The following is a 20926-nucleotide window of genomic DNA, read 5'->3' on the forward strand; positions in this document are numbered from 1 at the left end:
CCCAGGCAGCCACTAAACAGTTCCCTATGGGCCATTGTCTGAACATGGGACGAGAGTCAATAGCAGCTTGACAGAGATGACGGCTGACTGCAAGAAGGTTGTCACTAAGGAATACTGTTGTAAGGAGGACTTCCTGCTGTGTAAGGAAGACCAGCTACAGGGGATAGCCAACAAAGTCACATCATGCTGTGGACGTTGGTCTTATGTTGCTCCTCTGCGGCTGAAGACAAGAGACGAGTCTTTTTGAAAAAGGTTTTTTTTTTATTTGTATGCCATCTGAACATCAGATATACCTGGTGTGTGTTAGCGTGAACCATTTGTACATTTGAATTCATGGTGCCAAAACCCTCCCCAAGACCAAAAAAAAAAAAATCTCTTCCCCAGAACATCTGGACTGGCTGAGACGGAGAGGAAGATTATAGAGTGCAGGAAGGACAAAATAAAGGGAGAACATTGGGGGGAGAGGGGGAGGAAGGTTCAGCCAGTTGAGAGAGATTTCATGCGAATGCAAAAAATATTTTGTGGCATGGGAGTTTTGCAAAATGGGAAGGGAAAAAAAGTGTGAGAAAGCACAGAAAGGAAATGGCGATGCAGAAGGTTGCGCTACTCAGATGCCGGTTAACACCTTAAATATACTTCATCGTTCAATGACATAACGCCAGGGTTAATAGCCCCCTGCCTCTTCCACACAAGAACACCACCCTCATGTTCCCCTGGGCTTGAACAAAATTGTGGCGTTGGCACTACACTGTTTAGACCTGCCGCAAAAATGTCAGTTAAGTGATGCTGAAGGGGCAAGGATCCTGGTCTAGGGTCAGTAACTAGCTTTCCTGGAAGATTACTTTGAGATGATGATAAAGAGTGGCAAGCCAGGATCTCTTTCTTTTAATTATTCCCCACGGTGGACTGCCACAGACACTGCTTCCTCTACACACACACCCTACTTCCAGGCTGGCAAGTTTCAGGAGGCTTTTGGCCCTGGGACCACCACAATTGCTGATCTAGTTTTAAGAGTGCTCAACACATTGCAATCTCCCCTTCCCCAGTCCACACCACTGAGTGCAGTGGTGGGGAAACCCAAAGTAACCACACTTGAGTCTTGCGGCAAATCCTCCTAGATCTCAATATATGGATGCAGGAGAGCTGCTAGGGTAATATGCCGCTTTTGGTGGCATCCCCGCGGCTGGTGTCATGTGCAGCCCTGCCCTCTGCCTAGAACGGCTCATCCGTCTCATTTTGGATGTTCAAGGGGTGGAAAACAGTTTTAAAAGCCTCTGGGTGGCCTAAAGACGGCCAGCTGAAAATAAGACCAATCTGCAGTTGTTGGTTTTTTTAAAAAAAAATATTAATATCGTACAGAAGTTCAGTTCTTTCCAACAGCATATCTTGTTGTGAAGTTAAAAGGCAAGTAAATTTCTAGCCTTTTTAAAAAAACAACAATAATAAAGGACAAACGGCATGCAGTACAGAGCCAGGAAACCTTCGGAGCCACCGTTCAAAAGTGACTTGGGCCATCTCTCGCTCTTTTTATGACCGTGGGAAAACGTATTCAAGCGGGCTCCTATCTGTTAAGGCCTAAGAATTCAAGAGGGAGTTTTTAAGGTGGCTGGAGGCCTAAAATTCTTTTCGCTGACATTTCAGCAGTTGTGGTTGTTGTTGTTGTGGATTAGCAAACTGGTCTCGCTTTGGCTGCCTGAAATCTCTGTATTCGGGACACAAGGTTAAGGGAACTCCCGCTTTCTAACTGGCCACTTCACAGATGACAAAATTCCTACATGGAATGCAAGACTACAAAGAGAGTTTGTGGGAGAAACACACACACAAACTCACAGATAGCTTTTTCTTTTTTTGCTGTGCATGCGCATGCTGAGAAGCTGCAATCAGCCACAGCTTCCCAGGGCATGTACACATGTGTACAGTCATGTTATGCTACAGTGTACATGGAAAATGCCTTCTGTGTAGGAATTTTGTGGATGTATGGAGGTGCTTTTGGCGGCTGGGTTCCTACCAGTGTCAAAAGACTTGGCCCACCCTTCTGCCGCCCTCAAGAAAATGGGAAGCAGTTTTTTTGTTTTTTTTTAAAGGTAGCATAAGCCTCTCTCCTTTTATTTAGGATACTGCCGCTGCTCCCTTCCCCCCCACCCCCAAGAAACTCTCCTTTTTTATTATTTTAAACATTATTATTTCCCCATCCCAGTACAAAGTTCAGCAGGTAAAAGGTTACATGGAAACTGGAACACACAATCGTATAGACAAGATGGATCAGATGAGGAAGTCTTAAAACTTTCCGAGTGAGAAGTAAGAGCAAAAGGGGGGGTGGGGAACAAAAAACACCCCACCAGTCTTCTAGCCTTTTGTCCCACCCCCCCAAAAGGTTTCACGCACCAACTCTCCAAAGCAACAGCCAACAGTTCCCAACTCTGCAAGAAAAAGAAAGAAAGATAGATGGAGCCACGTCATTCAACTGAACGACCCTCTCGGGGGGATGCAAAATCTGTCACAGCTCACACTGTAAAGAGCCCCTCACCTATGTTAGCTTTTTGGCTTTGTTGTATAACGAATCCACTACTTTACTCATATTCTGAATGGTCTCCAGAGCAGCTTCGTACGTTTTGTCTACAGGCGGTTCATCAAAAATAATCAGGACGCCTTCGCCTTGGTCGAGGATCCCTGGCAAAAGAGAAAAGCTCCCGTTAGGCCTCTCGAGTAACGGGGCGCAAACTGATCTACCCCTCAAGTGACCGTTTCCCCAACAAAACAGCACAAATGCCTTATTTTTCCGTGTATAACAAGCCCCCGTGTATAAGACTACCCCGATTTTTGGGGTCTCCAATTTAAGAAAATGGGAGGAGATGGCAAAGAGTTGTTGAGCTTTTTTGGGGGGGAGGACTGTCCAGAGCTGTTGAGCTTATTTTGGGGGGGGGGGTGCTGAAAATCACTCACACGACTGAAATACGCTGACAATCAAAACTGCCCTCACGCCGCCAGCAGCAAGCAATCGCACGCACAATTGCCACAGCAGCAGCCGATCCTAAGCCACCAAATTGCTGCATAAAAGCTCCTGCTTGCGGCTGCAACCAATTGCCCGTCCCTCCTTGTACTATCCATATGTAAGACGACCCCCCCCCCCATTTTTTACATTTTACAGCAGAAAAAAACATTGTCTTATACACAGAAAAGTACAGTAAGCCAGATACGAAAGGTGCCAGCCTCAACCAGCACATGTTAAGATATGGATAATGAAGAACCCCCAAAGGTGTGAAGCTCCTCAGGTCTAATAGAACTATGGTTACCAGATTTTTTTCAATGAATCCGGAGACACTTTTTTTTTTTTTTGAAGCTGAGTAGCAACAGGGAGTCAGTAGTGGGGATGGTGAGGCAAAAGACCCTGGGCCCAAGCACACATGCATATTGTATAAAGGTGCAAAGCCCTTCTTTCGCACCCTGTGAAACATAAATGCGCAGTTTTAAAAAAACTGGGCAATGGCGCACTGCCCGCCTGTGACTCCCGAGCCTTCCCTGATCTCCTGGCCCCCTTTCCGCTTTGTTTTGACTGATCAGGGGAGGCTTGGGAGTCGCAGGTGGGCGGCTGTTTCCCAGTTTTTAAAAAACTCTGCACATTTATGTTTCACAGGGTGTGAAAGGGCTTTGCACCTTGCCAGGCAGAGAAACTGTGCGCCTTGCGCCCCTCCTGGGCAACGGCCGCCCGCCTGCGGTTCCTGAGCCTCCCCCGATCTGTCAAAACAAAGGAAGAAGGGGGCAGGAGATCTGTACCACTGGACGTCCCTGGTTCCCCCTCGGCAGTGGCGGCGGCAGCGAGCAGCTCCTGAAGCCAGCCAGAGCCAACTGTGCTACCAGGCTGACTCTGGGCTGCTGAGGCTGCCGCTGCCACGTTTCCCGGGGACAGATTTGCTAATCTGGGGACATTCTGGGGACGGAATTTGTCAGGGACAGATTTGCAAACCCAGGGACTGTCCCCAGGAAGATCAGGTAACCATAAATAGGTAAAGGTAAAGGGAACCCTGACCATTAGGTCTAGTCATGACTGATTCTGGGGTTGCGGCGCTCATCTCGCTTTCTTGGCCAAGGGAGCCAGTGTACAGCTTCCAGGTCATGTTGCCAGCATGACTATGCCGTTTCGGGCGAACCAGAGCAGTGCATGGAAACGCCATTTACCTTCCTGCCGGAGCGGTACCTATTTATCTACTTGCACTCTGACGTGTTTTCGAACTGCTAGGTTGGCAGGAGCAGGGACCGAACAACAGGAGCTCACCCCGTCGCGGGTTTCCGAACCGCCAACCTTGACCGGCAAGTGCTAGGCTCTGTGGTTTAACCCACAGCGCCACCTGCGTCCCTCAACCCTAAATACAACCCCTCTTTCATTTGTCCTCTGGCACATCTAAGCTCTTGTTCATACACATCACGTTCTTGGAGGTGGGGAAGCAAGGCAGGACAAGCAACCCAAGACTGTGGTGGGCATAACTCTTTCACATTTGCCAAAGGGAAGGGGATTTACCATGGAATTTCTTGTCCAGGATCATCTGAGAGAGTTTCCTTTCCACATCGGCCTGAAAGAGAACCAGGAGACGATCAGCTTCTTAGAGCCAACGATGGACCAGCTGGTTTTGCCAGCCTGAAGTTTTGCTGTTCCTGGGATAGTAATCTTGAAATAAACCACCTAGAGGTGCCTCACATATGCTCTAGTGTGGTGCCAGTGTGGTGTAGTGGTTAAGAGCGTTAGTCTCGTAATCCTGGGGAACCAGGTTCGTGTCTCCGCTCCTCCACATGCAGCTGCTGGGTGACCTTGGGCTAGTCACACTTTTCTGAAGTCTCTCAGCCCCACTCACCTCACAGAGTGTTTGTTGTGGGGGAGGAAGGGAAAGGAGAATGTTAGCCGCTTTGAGACTCCTTAAAGGGAGTGAAAGGCGGGATATCAAATCCAAACTCTTCTTCTTCTTCTAGTGACAGCAAGAGTTCCTGCTCTTTTCTCCACACAAAAAAACTCCCAAGTCTCTCTCACACTCTTAGCACTGAACTGAACAACGGACGCAAAAGACATTACATATTTCATTCTAATATACACAACATTTATGACATGCATCTAAACCATATAGTAAAACTGTTAATTTATGTGTAAATATATTTTCTGAGGCTTAAAGCTCTCTATATAAGCTGCTGATTATAACAGAAATTAAAAAAGGTTTTAAACAATTCAAGTTTATGTTGTTCTTCCATGTGTTTTATAAAGGGAAGGGGGGGGGGGAGAGAGATTATCAAATTGTTTGTATTCCTTCCCTTAAATGTGCCATTTCAATTAATGCTGTCATTGTGGCAAGGTATCAAATTTTATTAAACCATTCTCATTCTGTTAGCACTATGACTGTTTGGCAACAGTTTAATTTTTTTGACTAAAATTATGATGCTCTGACCTCACATGTTCTTCAAGGTACCCCTGCCCGTCAGGGCCAGTCGTGACCGACTCTAGGGTTGCGCGCTCATCTCGCTCAAGAGGCTGGGAGCCGGCGCTGTCCGAAGACACTTCCGGGTCACGTGGCCAGTGTGATGACGCTGCATCTGGCAAGCCAGCACCAGCGCAGCACACGGAAACGCCGTTTACCTTCCCACTAGAAAGCGGTCCCTATTTATCTACTTGCACTTAGGGGTGCTTTCGAACTAAGTGGGCCGGAGCTGGGACCGAACGGCGGGAGCTCACCCTGTTGCGCAGGGATTCGAACCGCCGACCTTTCGATCAGCAAGTCCTAGGCACTGTGGTTTATCCCACAGCGCCACCCACGGTCCCCACATGTTCTTCAAGATGTGCCAAAAATCTTATTCAAGGGTTCCTTGGTATGAGGTACCCAATTATTTCTTGCATACACTATCTCCCTCCAAAAAACATTCAAATCTTTTTGCATGTCCATAAAACAACAACATAATCTGTGACTTTCTCCCACATTTTCTTCATGTTCCACTAATTTATGGGTATATTTTTGTTAAGCATGGTTAAATACCAGTTGCGTAACACACACATGGTAATAAAGCTGAATTTGTCATAAATATTTCTTTTCACTTTTTTGCCTGTCACATTTCTAATCTTTCCCCCCACTTATTTCTTTATTGTCTTCATATATACGATAACAGATGTTTACTTTTCCTTTGTGAAATTATTTCTCCATCAATTCAATTTTAATTCTACTTCCTCTTAAGATTCTGTACTGTATTTGTACAATTTAGCTGAAAATACTGGTGTTAGGGGGGCTTATTGGCTTCCAGGCAGTTTGACAATTTATCAAGTGTTAAATAATGACCATTTTATTATGGTGCTTATTATGCCATAAATCTATTATAATCTGGCAACTGGAACATCACAATATATAGAATAGGTTGAACTTATGACACCCTCAGATGACAGGACTTTCTTATAAATGTCTCATTCTCAGCACTGATTGAATAAATTTGCTTTATTAAATTTAAGACTCTTGGGATTATTTCCTCCCTATGAAATTATACATGAAGATCATAGCATCATACTGTCATTTTTTGTCAGTTTCACAAACAACCAATTACAGAAGTTTAACAAAAGTTTAAATGCAGTTTAATGCCTGCTCTGCTCTCTCTTCCCTGAACTTTATGGCAGCAGGTAGGCCCCTTCTTTTTAGCAACTCCTAACTACTAACAGGAACATTCAGAGCTGTTCATGTACATGCAAGCTTACGTAGTCTGTTGCATCCATGCTCTTACCTTTGACAGCTTGATAAGGCTAGATATGTGTTCAATCTGCAAAAGAAATTGAGAACGAGTGCCAACACGATTCGAAAGTAACAAATACACGTGTTATGGTTTTCATTTGCTACACTTAGCTGAAGAGGCAGTCAGTATGCAACAGCTGTGTAGATTCTGACACCTTTTAGGACAGTCTCATGCCAGCAGCCAATTCCACTCATTTTAACTTAACACACAGTTCAAGTCGCTCGCATTATCCATTTATTTCCAGTAACCTCTTGATTAAATCTGCATTACTTTCTCTAAAATGCAATACTAGATATAACCTAAAGTCCAGTACAAAGACCAGCAGTCATCCACAGTAAGTGCTTTTCTAAAAAATTAAAAATTTAGTTCTTAACATGAAGAAATGTCAGTCAAGGTCTCCAACCCATTCTATGGCCCTCAAATTACCGTATTTTTCGCTCCATAAGACTCACCTAGTTTTTAGAGGGGGAAAGCAAGAAAAAAAATATTCTGCACAGAGCATGTAAGCGGCTCTCGCTTTTCTTGCTTTAAACCCTTCCGTCCTTCCCCCCGCTTCGCTGAGAAGCCAGCAGAGCAAGAGCGATAGCTACGCAGCGCCTCTTCTGCTGGCTTCCCAGCAAAGCGGGATGAGGGACGAAAGGGAGCCCTTACAAGGGAACGCTGAGCAGAGCATGGCAGCGGCTCTTGCTGGCTTTTCCGGGAGGTGGGGGACAGGACAGAGGGCAGCCCGTCAGTCCCTTCCCCCACCTCACAGAAAAGCCCCCAAGAGCCACACACACACTCCGCGCAGCTCTTTAAAGGGAGCGCTGAGCAGAGCCTGTATGTATCTCAGATGCGAATGCAGACGGGAGGCTGCAGGCGGAGGAGCACATCAGCCCCTTCTCCCTCCTCAGGAAAAAGCCCCCAAGAGCCGCACAGAGCGTGTGTGTGGCTCTTGGGGGCTTTTCCGCAAAGTGGGAGAAGGGACCGATGGGCTGCCCTTCTCCCTTCTCAGGGAAAAGCCCCCAAGAGCCGCACACATGCTCCACGCGGCTCTTTAAAGAGAGAGCTGAGCAGAGCCTCCCGCCTGCATTCGCTCCGTAAGACGCGCACACATTTCCCCTTACTTTTTAGGAGGGAAAAAGTGTGTCTTATGGAGCGAAAAATACGATACCCAACCTGTTTATCAGCAAACCATCTTACACAAGTCATACAAACAGGCTTAGTCAGAGTAATCAATTCTTAAAATGTAGGGATCTGCAACTTTTAACCATTACCTTTAATAACAAATGTCACTGCAGAATTTGGAAGCAGCAGAAGAAATCCAGGACCCCTGGAACTGTCAATCAATGACTCAAACCACTTAGAGCTCCCCCATCTCTCTTTTTCTCCCCTGCAATTCCAGTTATACTACTCCAGAGCCTAACCAATAGTGTAAGAGAATGTTTTACCACACTCTCGAGAAATGCAAAGGAAAGATCTGCACACAGGGTTTTGAAAACAGCCTGCTGTTTCTGCCAATACTTTTGGCATTGGGCATGGTAATGGTTGTTTTGAAAATTTAACTGTGAAATCCAAGTAGATGACCGCCAACCTCATGGAGGCTGAAAAGATGAGAAAGGAACCTCTTCCAGTGCTTCTTACCTGAACTCTGGAGAAAGGCTCAATGACCCGGATCAGGTTTTGTTCCAATAAGTTATCATAGAGTTTGCCCAAATGCGTGTTGATGATGGGGTCATCCCTGAGTTCCACTTTATAATCTTTCAGAGCCTGTGAAAGATTGGAATAATTCAGCAATGAGCACAGAGGGCGAGGCTGCAACCATTCTTAGGGCCAAGGGAGTGAAGGCTCCCTGGAATCATTCTGAGACTATTTGTGTCTAATATTATACAGGGTTGTGTTTATGCTGCATTTAATAGAATCAAGGCACCTGTTCCAAGAAAAGAAGAATTGTGCATATTTGCAGGTGCTTCGGCAATGTACAATTTTTTAAAAAAATGTCTACTAATCTTAGGTGAGAGTGGAAGCTATGCAGAGGCCTGAAACTCCAGTCCTTGACCTCTGGGAATACCATTCACCCTCTGTGCAAGTTTCTTCACATCTAACTTGGACTAAAACGAAATAAAATAAACACACGGCTTGCTCTTCATCCCCCCCCCCCCCATGTTTTTACCCATCCTTAGCCCAGTTACTGGAAACGTCGGGGAGCAGTTGCCACTCTGGAACTCTTAACACAAAAGAAGTGTTTTCACCAAGCAAAAATTTTCCTAGGACTTCAGTTGATTTACATCTGTTACCCTTTTAAAGTGTGTTGTGGAAGGAGGGATTATTGGGTTGTTTTTATTATGTATTTTCTGTTTTTTATATTGTGATTTTCTGTTGTGAACCGCCCTGAGATCTACGGGTATAGGGTGGTATAGTGGTACCTCGGTTTTCGGATGTCTCTGTTACCAAACGTTTCGGTTTTCAAACGCCGTAAACCCAGAAGTAAATGCTTCCGTTTTTGAGCATGCCTCGGAAGTCAAACAGCTTCTGCTGAGTGTTTCTCAATGAAATTTGCAGACTGCCCTCTGCATTACGTTCGAAAACTGAGGTACCACTGTATACAAATTTAGTTAAATAATAATAAACCTAATTTCCACTCATGTTAAGATCCAATCCATCACAAACACCACTACTCCGGATATTTCCACTCTTCCTATTTTTAAGAACCAAGAAACAAAGCAGGAAAGGTTGCAACACTCTACATCCACTTTCCTGAGAGTAGGCACTAACTGAACTCAGTGGAACAGCTGAGTGAACAGGACTGGATGAGGCCACAGCCTCTCTTTGTCCAACAGTGGCCAGTCAGATGTGAAAATGCCCTTCCCCTCATTCTCCCCAAGTATGCAGAGATCTACTGCCCCTCCATGTGAAAGTTCAGTTTTTAAGCCTATTAATCAACCACCTAGTCGAAGAATAATTAGCCTATTCCCCATTGTGCCTACTCACCTTTTTGAAGTCATCCAGTGATCTATTCTTACTAGCCTGTGCCACACATTTTAGAGCTTCTGTCTGTGAGGGAGAGAGAGGAGCCACTGTTAGCATTTTCTGGGCCACGTGAACAGCAGGTTGCGTTTGCAGCACTCGCACTTGAGAAAAATACTTCCCAGGAGTCAGGGGGAAATTCAGGAAAGGACATCAACTAGAATGCTAAGTATCTGTTCTAATTCCATCCTCACTCAAAGCAAAACAGCTGCTATATCACAGAAGAAACAGACTACAGTGGTGCCTCGCAAGACGAAAAGAATCCGTTCCGCGATTCTCTTCGTCTAGCAGTTTTTCGTCTTGTGAAGCAAGCCCATTGACGGCTTAGCGGATTAGCGCTATTAGCGGCTTTTAGCGGCTTATCGGATCAACTGATAAGCGGCTTAGCGGCTTAGAAAAAAGGGGGGAACCCGCAGGAACTCGCAAGACATTTTCGTCTTGCGAAGCAAGCCCATAGGGAAATTCGTTTTGCGAAGCGCCTCCAAAACGGAAAACCCTTTCGTCTAGCGGGTTTTCCGTCTTGCGAGGCATTCGTCTTGCGGGGCACCACTGTATACAGCTGTAAAGAACAAGCGACCGAGACAGAAGAACCCTAGCTTGGGAAGCAGAGACCCTCAAGATGCAATTGCGCAGCACCTCAAGTCTTCCAAACGCTCCCTACTTCAGAGACCCATCTGCAAGGCAGCCCAATTCACTGAAATATTAACGGTGGGAGATGGGATCAAAAGACTCAAGGACAAAAAAGGTAGATCGGCGTTTCTGTACCTGTCTGCCTGCATACCGCAATGCAAGCTTCCCGCTCACCAAGGCCTGCACATCTTCAGGCCTGAAAAGGACAGAATATAAAATGAGAGATGTTGATTCATCATGTCCCTGGCTGTTAGCAGAGCTCATTATAAGCAAGGCACTTATACATCCATTCAGTTAGAAAAACTGGGAACTCAGAATCTAGTGGCCTTTTCACCCTCCCAAGGATCTTCTTCCTTCAAATGAAGGGAAGCACTGCCTGGCCTCCATAAAGACAGAAGGTTTAAGAAATCCAGGCTGCCTTCTTGTGGCAGTGCCATTTCCATGTACCAAAGAGGCCTGAACAAGATTTACAGCTGAGAGAGACAATGACTAGTATGCTGGTTATCTCTACCCCTTCCTACGACCCTTAATCCTTCTTTCTTTCTTTCTTTCCACTGCCCCCTGCATTCTTGTCTCCCTTCTGCAAGCTTTGACACTCATGAATTATGCCAGTTAAGGATCCCGGTGCTTCATCTAATACCAGAGCATGTGTCTTGACCCAAATGACTGCTGAAAAAAAGGGGGGGACACAAGGGGCTATTTGCATTCCTTTTGCGATATAATTGGCCACATACAAGTTCAGCATGATCTTGCACAGCAGCATGTATTTCAACGCCGTGATAGCTTTGGGGCTGTCGATGGAATCGTAACCCTCAAATGCCTCGTAAAAATAGGAATATGCCGTCTTCCAGTCCTTTTCTTCCGCTGCATGAATGATGCCTGTTAGAAGGGAAGGTAAACACAAGGACCAGGTTAGAGCATCCAGTTTCGCCGGGAAGGATGGAAGCAAAGTCCTACTTATCGGTCCTTATAGGGAGAGACTGTCTCGAAGGGTCATTTCTCCCCTGCCCCTCCCTTTCTGACAAAAGAAAATCAATGTTATCAAGAGGGCTGCATCAGTTCAGCCAGTCCTCAAATTCTGCACTAATGCAAGCTAATTGGCATCAGTTCCCCAATGCATAATTTCAAGGGTTGCAACTGAACTGGTTTTAGCGGTTGCCCAAAGGTAAGAGGGGAGAGGCACAGCCATGAAAAATTAAAGGACTAACACAGGCACCTAATATAAAATAGTATTAGAAGCAAAAAAACTTGTTTTGATGAATTGGAAGAGCGGCAAAAAGATTCCATTGAGCACATGGATTGATAATATGGACAGACTAGCTACATACGAATGAATTGCATGTTGACGCAAAATAAGAATGGATAAATATGAAGAAATCTGGAACGAATATTTAAGTGATAAGGTGGATAGTGGAGGGAAGTAGGGGGAGGAGAGAGAGGTGGGAAAATATTGTTTAAAAAGGTGTAATCATAGGTATATCAGTGTATTCAAATCTGAATTGTCATATTGTGTTATTGTTATTATGGATTTATTACGGTTTTTGTTGTATGTGTCTTTTGCGGTTGTTGTTTGTATTGAAAAAACGATTATTTTTTTTTAAAAAAGGACTAACACAGGCACTGGGGAAAAGAGACCATCTAAGAATGTACATCAAAAGAAGCTACATTTGTAAAGGGGTGGGGTCCTAACAGCTCTGATTGCTTCTGCATTTAATTACTTCAGCTTAACTCTGACAAAAGGAGAACTGAGGGGCTTTTCCAAAATCTACCAAGCTCTGGCCAGTTTTGCCTTCATCTTGCATGATGTGCATCAGTTAAGACAGCAATTAAGACAAGAGCTCATCTGTTTTTGTTTTGCTAGACTTCCCCACGCCTGTATTTTGGGTTTCACTATGGAATCTCTAGAGTGAGAGTTGAAAGCGATCCTGCAGATTACCTAGCTCAGCCACATGGCCTAAGAACCTAACCAAGCTTCTTTTAAAAACCTCCTAGGGGGAAGATTCTCTAAAGCTCCCTGGGTGGATTGTTCCAATGTAGGATCTATTTAACCACATTTATCTTCTTTCCTTCTACTGCCTGTCCTATGACAGACTACAAACTCATGATCAAACGAGCACAGCGGCAGCATCTCATTTTCGCACAACACACCACGGCTAGTGTTTATTGCACGAGGCAAAGGATAATAATCCCAAACACAGCAAGCATGTATGACACAACTGCTGCCTGCATGACTTACCTGACTGCATGTCCAGCGCCGCCTGCAGCTTGGGTGGGCAATAGATTGCATTGGCTGTGGTTCGGGCAGAGGTTAACGCTGCTCTTGCTTTTGGCAGGTTGCTCAAGGCATGGTAGGTCTTGCTCTCCAACAGCTGCACTTCCACTAGGAGGGCCTTGTCGTCCATCTTTTTCAACTCCCGCAAAAGCTGTGAGCCTAACAAAAGTCATACAGTGGAGCCGGATGTCTCAGAGAATCCCTTTCTGGAGCCCCCCTCTCTGAACTCTCAAATACTTAAAATTTATCTTTGCTACTCAACAGAACTTGTGATATCAAGGAAAGGAATTCAGCACTGTGTTCTCCTGATCAATGCAAGATTTTCTGTTCGCCAGACAAAATACAAGAGCTGATCAGGAGGAACAAAAGCCCCGTTAGCTTCTGCTAGCACATCAGGTCAGCTGAACTGAGACTGGTCTGTGGAAAGCCAGGGTGATATTCAACTATGTTTGACTCAAGAGTAGACCCACTGAAATTAATGGACCTGACTCATTTCAGTGGGTCTACTGTGAGTAAAATACCACCCACGGTGTCCAGTTTTGATGGGAGAAGGCAGGTTCTATCCCCAGTTCCACTATGAAGCAAACTGGGCGTTCTGTCTCATAGGATTAAGTAACATAACGCTATTAGGAGATAAAAGTTAGGTACATACAAAGCTAACATATTAAGCATGAAAATGAATCCTGTGTTCTTTGACAACTAACGTGAGACAACACTGCCCTACCTGCCTAATCAGGTCATAGAAAATCAGCCACTGTAATTAAGTATATATGCATACCACCATTAATAAGAGAGTTAAGTGACGCAACTCTGGGCATGTGGAGAGTTCAGATCTCAGTCAGTTAATCAGAATAACTCAGGGTCACTATGACACTGAGAGAAGAGGCAGAACCTCACTTGCTTTTAAAACTGAATCGAAAGCATGGATGGGGAAGCAGAATGAAAGGATCGGATCAAGGTGAGGAGGGCCTAACTCTTTGAAGTCCCGCCAGGCAGACACGGTCACTGCGATGAGGCCTCCTAAACGCGGTAAGGATATTCCTTCTTGCAAAATGCGATTGTTTGCATTAAGAGTTTTGAACGCTGCCTCCAGGAAAGTATGCAAGGCCAAGGGTATGTCAAATGAAAACGGAGCGCCTTCATAATTTTTACTTTTAACAAGAAGCAGGTGAATCGAAGCTTGATGGGGAAGGTAGTTTGAGGAGTTGCCAAATAAAGTATCGCCATTTATCCAACAGCTGATACTGTGAACTGAACACATAACATTTAGGGTGAGTAATTTTGGCCTTTGTCCTGATCCAGGAGGACTCTTTGGTTTTGCCCGCTGTGCTATATGCTCCATGAATTTATTTGTTTTCTGCATTTATCTTTGAGTTTCTTAAGCTACAGAAATGTTTAACTTTAAACATGTATTTATATTTATAACTTTATATTAAAATATATGGTTCCAGACAGTTTTTATTGGAATCCAAAGACTGAATTCCCTGAAGCATTCTGGTCAATACATGATGCTAAAGCGATGAACACACTTCTATGAAGCAGGTTTAGAATAAGACGCAAGTGAATACAGTAATACTTCCACGAACGTCCGCCTTGTCTAGTGTCATTCCGGTGAACAAACCCAGAATTACCGGAATGTGTTACTTCCGGGTTTGCAGCTCACGCATGCGCAGAAGCGCAAAAATCACACTTTGCACATGCGCAAACCGCTCTGCGAGCGTGCTCAGATGCAGCGCTTTGCCCTGCGTCCTTTTCGGCTAGCAGCCGGGGCTCCAAAACGGATCCTGGCCGCAAAACGAGGTACGACTGTATTAAGGAGCTCTATTCCTTCTAGCCAGTATGAAATCAAAATAGGGTCAAAGAAGTGCCCAGCTGGTAATCTACTTACCTAACTGCAATGCTTCTTGATACCGTTTAGTGTCAAAGTACAAAGAAACCAGCCTTGCCTAGGAGAGAGAAAGGTAAATGATGCGTTTCAATGAAAATTAACTCTATGAATGTGAAATACTTATTTCAGACAGGTATGAGGAACTTTCCGCCCTCCAGAACTTGTTGGAATTTAACTCCCATCAGCCCAAGCCCGTATGACCAGTGGTTAGTGGTTATGGGAACTGGAGTGTGGCAATAGTTGGAGTGCCACAGACTGCTCATTCCTGACTCGGAAAGCAATATATGTGAACCACGGAAGAGGCAAGGCCTTTGCTGAGAGGAATTGCACGGCAATGCAGAGTAAAGTCGGACAGCAGAGAATGCATGGTCGTGCGGTAATAAGTTTGAAGGGGAAGTTGTTCCCAACATAGGAAGAGGCACAACGGGGGAGAAACATGAGCCAAGGAGCAAAGGATATAACTGAAGCTTATTTCCAAGCCACACAGAGCAGAAAGACCGAGAAGCAGAAATCCACAACTACAAATGTATCTGCAGTCAAATACAAACTTCTCTGCAGTGGCTAATCCAGATCATCTTCCATCCCCAAATCCAAATAAAATAAAATAAAATCAATCAATCAATCAATCAATCAATGAATGCAGACGGCGTTGAAAGGCTGGGAAAATACCTGCTTTTTTACCAGTCCTATATAGCAAGCACAACCGTGGGTGTTAAGGGGGAACACATGTCGACTGTTTGCATCACAGACAGGGGAGGAAAACTCCCCGAGATGCAAATCTGCATAAAGGTGGCACAGAACTATCACACCCAAAACCACCATTTGAGAAACCTGGTAACGCGTCAGCAATAACCCGGCGAAGCAACGCAGCGGAACGTGAATAGATAACAGTTGTCTGGGTTCAGTGCCCTGTCAGGTAGTATGGCAGGTTTCCAAATCCGGGGAATAAACGAGAGACCAGTGTGCACAACTTAGCTGTACCAATTCACATGGATATACAGCATACCTTACCTCCAGAGCTTGGCGCAGGAATGTCCTCTTCTCGGATTTGGCCCATTCAATGCATTCAAGACACAGGTCAACCTTAAAAGAAAAAGAAAGAAACCACATTCAAATTGCTTTTTTCTGGCGCTCTATACTTTCTAGAAACAACGGAAGAGATTTTTGTTTTGACAAGCTTTTCCTGACCGATGCATAGTTCTCTGCCTTAGATATGCCTTTGGTATTGATTTTAAGCATATTTTCTGTTATCTTCTATACTTTAAAAAACCTATTTCCACTTTTTTTAGACAAATAAACTTTATTTGCATTAGCCAACGGCCATAGCAACATAAAACAAGCAATATATACAATTAAAAAGACAACAATGGGTAAAAAGGACAATCAAATGACCAAGTTTATCGTTCAGATAGCATATTTTCTGTCATCTTCTATACTTTAAAAAACCCATTTCCACTTTTTCATGATAGGGTGAATATTGTTTATTTCATTAGCCTCATTTTACAAATGTCACAAGAACATTTACAGTACTTGCTCCAGCACAACCGCCACCGTCTAGAGATTGTCTTTTGTATGAAGTTCTGTGTGCCTTCCTCTGAATAGGATCAGCTATAACAGAACACCTGAAAGCGACTGCAAACACCACGTTTACAGTTTTGCTTGAATTTTAATTCTCACCTCTTGTCCTGTTGCTGCCTCCATGTCTAGGAAAAGATCTAGCAGAGACCGAACCAGGCGAGCTGCCTTCGCCTTGCTGATGGAGTTTAAGAAAGGGCGCACATACTTCAGAAGTCCTCCAAGTTCTGCATTAAAAACAACGTTATGAAGCACAGTTCAGGTTCTGAAGCTGTACAATAACACAACAGAAGCATAATGGCTCATTCCTGAAGTGGCAATGACCACACAGTTTAAAATCTAGTGCCAATTATTCCAGACAGAAGAGGAACATTCACACAAACTGGCTCCAATTCTTTGGTATTATTATTTTTGGGGGTGTGGATTACCTGTATGCTCCCTTGTAGCATTTTTTCAGGACAGTTTTCCATCTTCTCTATGGTGCTAACTGCATGATAAGCATTTGTGTGGGTATGTTTCTTTTATTAAATAACAACCATGGGGGGGGGGGAGAGTTTAAATGCTTTCCCCATAGGTCCTTTCCCCACCCCCAGCAGCTACTTTTTAGTAAAGAAAAACAAGCGTACACTGACCCATCTTATGACTACATGTCTAGTTTGGTCTACAGTGACCAAATCCAAAATTAGCATTCTTCTCTTGTTGAGATACTTTTCCAGACCTCACAAATGTGACATTAGAGCAGTAACTGTTCAGAGAGCAGTAACTTTTCTAAGGTGACATTATATTCTTTTATTCCTTTTCTTATTCGTTATTCACCACCTTTCACCCTAAGGCTGGGCATTAAAACCCAGTATTAAAAACAGATTAAAACGGTTAGGTGTTATTCAGCTGCTTTAAAACAGAATTTACCTTCCGCCTGCCCCGTCTTGGCCAAGAGACTCCCCAGTTCCAGGATGCTCTGCTCTTTGACTTGTACGGCCTCTTCATCGTTCTCCTGGACATCACGCTTCACTGGAAAAAAAGAAAAGGTTTTTGGAAGTTAAGACAAGCCTCTGTACCTAATCAAGGATTGTTCAGGCATAATTTGGCTCAATCATCAGGTAGCTTTTTGTGATCCCATAGCACCTGCCTCTCAGATTACGATTAGGAGTTTGTGACACAGAGTAGAGAAATTCAGTAACATGAGGCAGCTCGGTTTTGTGTCATCCAGCATATTTGGCATAATGTAATCACAGCAGCGATGTGGACACAGCTACAGCTGTGAAAAAGCATCTTCATCGCTCTCTAGCGTGTCACCAGATACTGTAAACAAGTCTCTTCACACCAAGAAGAGTAGTTATATCACTAGTTTTAGTGCACTTGCATGAAAGAACATGCACAAAAAATAGTGGTATTCAGAGAAACCAGCACAGTACCATTTCCTGCGGTATACAGCTGCCAATATGTAAAATATAAACTAAGGAATGAAAAACTACAAACCGCCTTTTAAGCATAGAATATTGGCTTCAACAATACAGAAGAACTACTTCACACTATTATAATGGAACTACTTAGGAATCCCCCCATTAGTAGGTAGCCATATAAATACTTTTCTTCTTGCCAAAACTTACATTTCTAGGCAAAGAGGCATCTCTCATAGTTTAATTCTTCCCAATCCACAAGGAACAAATGGTTCCCATCAGCCAAGAGTGAATTCCACCAAAACCTACAGGACTAGATAATTTTGTGCATTTGCATGGGGCAATATCAAGTTTTCCTTCGCTGTACACACGTTCTGCTCCTACTGTCAATCTTAAGACAAGTAAAGCTCCTCTAAGCAGGTGCTGTTCTCAGGCTAATTTTGTCTGGGGAAGGAAGAGAAATGGTGTCTGGTGGCTTTTTTCATTTAATATGATCTACAGAAATGTAGCTCAAGTCTTGAACTAAGAAAGGAAAAGAATATATTTTAAAATATGGGAAGGAGGAAAGGAGAGTTTGCAAGGGGCAGGCCAAAACAGAGAGGTCCTCATGTTCCCTGGCACAACACCCACATTTTAAGGGCATTCCATTTCCTAAACTTTTTATAGTTGAAGCTTTGTTTCAAAGGGTGTATTGCAGCTAGCCTTCTTTGTTTCACCCTGATTCCCTACTCTGCTCTTTGTGTGAAGTGCACTGAAGGAAGATGATCCACTCTCAGCTGCTATCAACACATGCAAACTGCAAACCTGTATGAGAACTTCAGTTGTTCTGACAGTAGGTAAAATGGATTACTACTTCCTGATCCCAAAACCCACCTTCCTAGTTATGCCTTTAGAAATCCCAAGCCATATTACTTATTTGAACAAAGTCCAAATTGTAGAACATCATAAGAAAATCCCTCCTAGATATGAACATTGTCCACATAGCCTAGCATCGTTTCTTTCAGTGGCTACCCAGATGACTCTGAGAAGCCCACAAGCAGGCAGGACGGCAACAGCAATCTCCTGTTGTCAATCTCAGCATTTGGTACTCAGTGGCACATTGCCTCTGAACCTAGAAAAATTGCATATACAGTGGTACCTCGGGTTAAGTACTTAATTCGTTCCAGAGGTCCGTTCTTAACCTGAAGCACCACTTTAGCTAATGGGGCCTCTTGCTGCTGTCACGCCGTCGAAGCGTGATTTCTGTTCTCATCCTGAAGCAAAGTTCTTAACCCGAGGTATTATTTCTGGGTTAGAGGAGTCTGTAACCTGAAGCGTTTCTAACCCGAGTTACCACTGTAGTCCTTACGGCTAGTAGCTACAATGACCTACCCATCACAAATTTTAGCAATACCATTTTAAAGCCACCCAGAAACCATCACATTTTGTGTCCCTGTACCTCACTCCCACCCTTCAAATCTAAACAAAATAAAAAAATTCCTTCCAGTAGCACCTTAAAGACCAACTAAGTTAGTTCTTGGTATGAGCTTTCGTGTGCATGCACACTTCTTCAGATACACTCTGAAGATACAGTGTATCTGAAGAACTGTGCATGCACACAAGCTCATACCAAGAACTAACTTAGTTGGTCTTTAAGGTGCTACTGGAAGGAATTTTTTTATTTTGTTTTGACTATGGCAGACCAACACGGCTACCTATCTGTACCTTCAAATCTAGTTACTGGGTAAGAGATGACTTGCACATAAATTGTTCTCCTTCCCCTACTAAAACAGATATGGGGTGTGTGTACACAAAATGCTATCTTTTATAGCAAATATCAAGCATTAACCCTCTCACGAGAAGAAAGAGGTTAGGCATGCTCCTGAGGTGATTTGGCAACACCCTCACTACACAACCCATGCTGCTTTCCCATGAAATCTCTTCACCACTAACCCCTCTTCAGATTCATCGCTCCCAGTTATCTCCCCAGCCTTTGTTCAGACCTACCCTCTTCTCCTACCTCTTACTCCACAGCAAACCTCCATCACGTCTTCCTCAAAACTCACCACTTTCTTTTAAAAAAAATTTTTTTTTAGTAAATAATAACATCTGTCAGGGAGATTGTCTGACTGAGCAGGGGAGGGGAAGGGAACCTAGCCGGACCTCCTCCTAGGAGGAGAACTGTGATCTCCTAGAACCGGCATCACAAAGCACTCCCTTGTTCGCATCTACACATCCTGTTGCTGCTAAAAGCATGGGAAACGGGATCCATGTAAAAACCACTAGGAAGCTTATTGTTGGGCCAACTCCCCCCACCCCAAAACTCCCTCTCCTACCTTTACTTCAGCCAGGAATCTCATGCCATCAAGTTGCCACCCTCTCCAACTTCCATTTTGTTGTTCCTTCTCTCCACTGGCAGCACCCACCGAGACAAACCACTTTCAGAAGTCTGTGCCAGTCTTCTCTCTCTCTCTCTCTCTCCCCCCCCCCCCCGCCTCTCCTCCCAACAACTTATTCCTACCTCTCTGATTTAAATCAGATTTCGGAGGGGCGGGATAGGGTTTGATGGCTGCCTTGTCCCTAGGCTGAGATCTGGGATGCACCTGACGAGCAGCTGGGAAAGATTAGGGAGACCTGGCAGCTCAGGATAACCCGAGTCCGGTGTTCTCGCCTCCCACGACAAAGAAGAGGCTGGGGATGGGAGAGGGGCTGGGGAAGGGGGAGCCTGCCAGGGGAGTCCTCCCCACTCCGCTTGCCTAGGCCCTTCCGATGCCGACCCCTCGGCCGGTTTCCGAGGCGGCCCGGACTCCCCCATTCCCACAAAGCCAAGCCTCCTTCCCCCCGAAAACCTCCCCGCTCCCCAACTCCCCTCCCCGCCCCGGCTGCCTTCTCCCCCTTCAGAGCCGCTCACGGTGAGTCAGCAGCGGCTCCGGCCGCCAGCCGCCCCTGCCGCCGGCCTCCCGCGCCCGCCGGAGCCCCCGGCAGCCGGCGGAGGACGGCCGGCACTCCCTTCCCTCCGGCTCCTCACCTATGGAGTGCAGGATGCCAATGGAGGCCTCCCGGTCGGTGCTCAGCAAGGACTGGGCGCGCTGGAACTCCAAGCCCGCCGCAGCCGCCATCTTGGAAAAAAAAATGCCCAAACTCGCTCACTCACGCCGGCCGGAACCACAGGGCCTCACTTCCGCCGGAAGCCGCTCGCCCCGCTTCCTTCTCTTGGGCTTTTCCGTGCCGCGAAACCATAGAGATACGAAAGTGCTTTCTTTTATCCTTCCTAGCTCTATGGTCGCGGCGTCCGCGGCGGAGCGATGCTTGCTGGGAAATGTAGTACTCGATAGTGCGGGGTTGCTAGGAGACCGGAGGAGGCAGAGTGCGGCAGGTTGCTGCTTACTCATCCAAATGGGTCCAGTCGTTGTTTGACTACACCTC

General features: G+C 45.2%; 1 protein-coding gene and 1 long non-coding RNA gene across 2 annotated transcripts; one reads left to right on the plus strand and one right to left on the minus strand.

The window, feature by feature from the left end:
- Positions 1–240: 240 nt before the first annotated feature.
- Positions 241–20690, minus strand: PSMD11 (proteasome 26S subunit, non-ATPase 11). The gene is made up of 14 exons (XM_079949836.1): positions 20529–20690; positions 17031–17132; positions 16224–16348; positions 15558–15629; positions 14547–14604; positions 12623–12817; positions 11121–11265; positions 10522–10582; positions 9721–9783; positions 8374–8499; positions 6742–6777; positions 4517–4568; positions 2528–2670; positions 241–2420 (listed from the first exon to the last, which is right to left on the minus strand). The coding sequence occupies exons 1-13, from the start codon at positions 20617–20619 to the stop codon at positions 2528–2530; spliced, it is 1269 nt and encodes a 422-aa protein (XP_079805962.1). The 5' UTR covers positions 20620–20690; the 3' UTR covers positions 241–2420.
- On the plus strand, positions 4575–6732 carry LOC307201152. Its single transcript, XR_013832591.1, has 3 exons — positions 4575–4714; positions 4973–5446; positions 5816–6732. It is a non-coding gene; the product is annotated as an uncharacterized lncRNA (long non-coding RNA).
- Positions 20691–20926: the final 236 nt, after the last annotated feature.

Source organism: Podarcis cretensis (genome assembly GCF_951804945.1).
Source record: "Podarcis cretensis genome assembly, chromosome: 13".
NCBI classification, from domain to species: Eukaryota; Metazoa; Chordata; class Lepidosauria; order Squamata; family Lacertidae; genus Podarcis; species Podarcis cretensis.

Coding starts and splice junctions, on each gene's coding strand:
- PSMD11 (XM_079949836.1), bottom strand. CDS start 20,619: ATGGCGGCTGCGGCGGGCTTGGAGTTCCAGCGCGCCCAGTCCTTGCTG. Junction 16,349..17,030: donor CAAGACGGGGCAGGCGGAAG/GTAAATTCTGTT, acceptor TTTTTAATGCAG/AACTTGGAGGACTTCTGAAG. Junction 14,605..15,557: donor TCCTGCGCCAAGCTCTGGAG/GTAAGGTATGCT, acceptor TCTCTCTCCTAG/GCAAGGCTGGTTTCTTTGTA.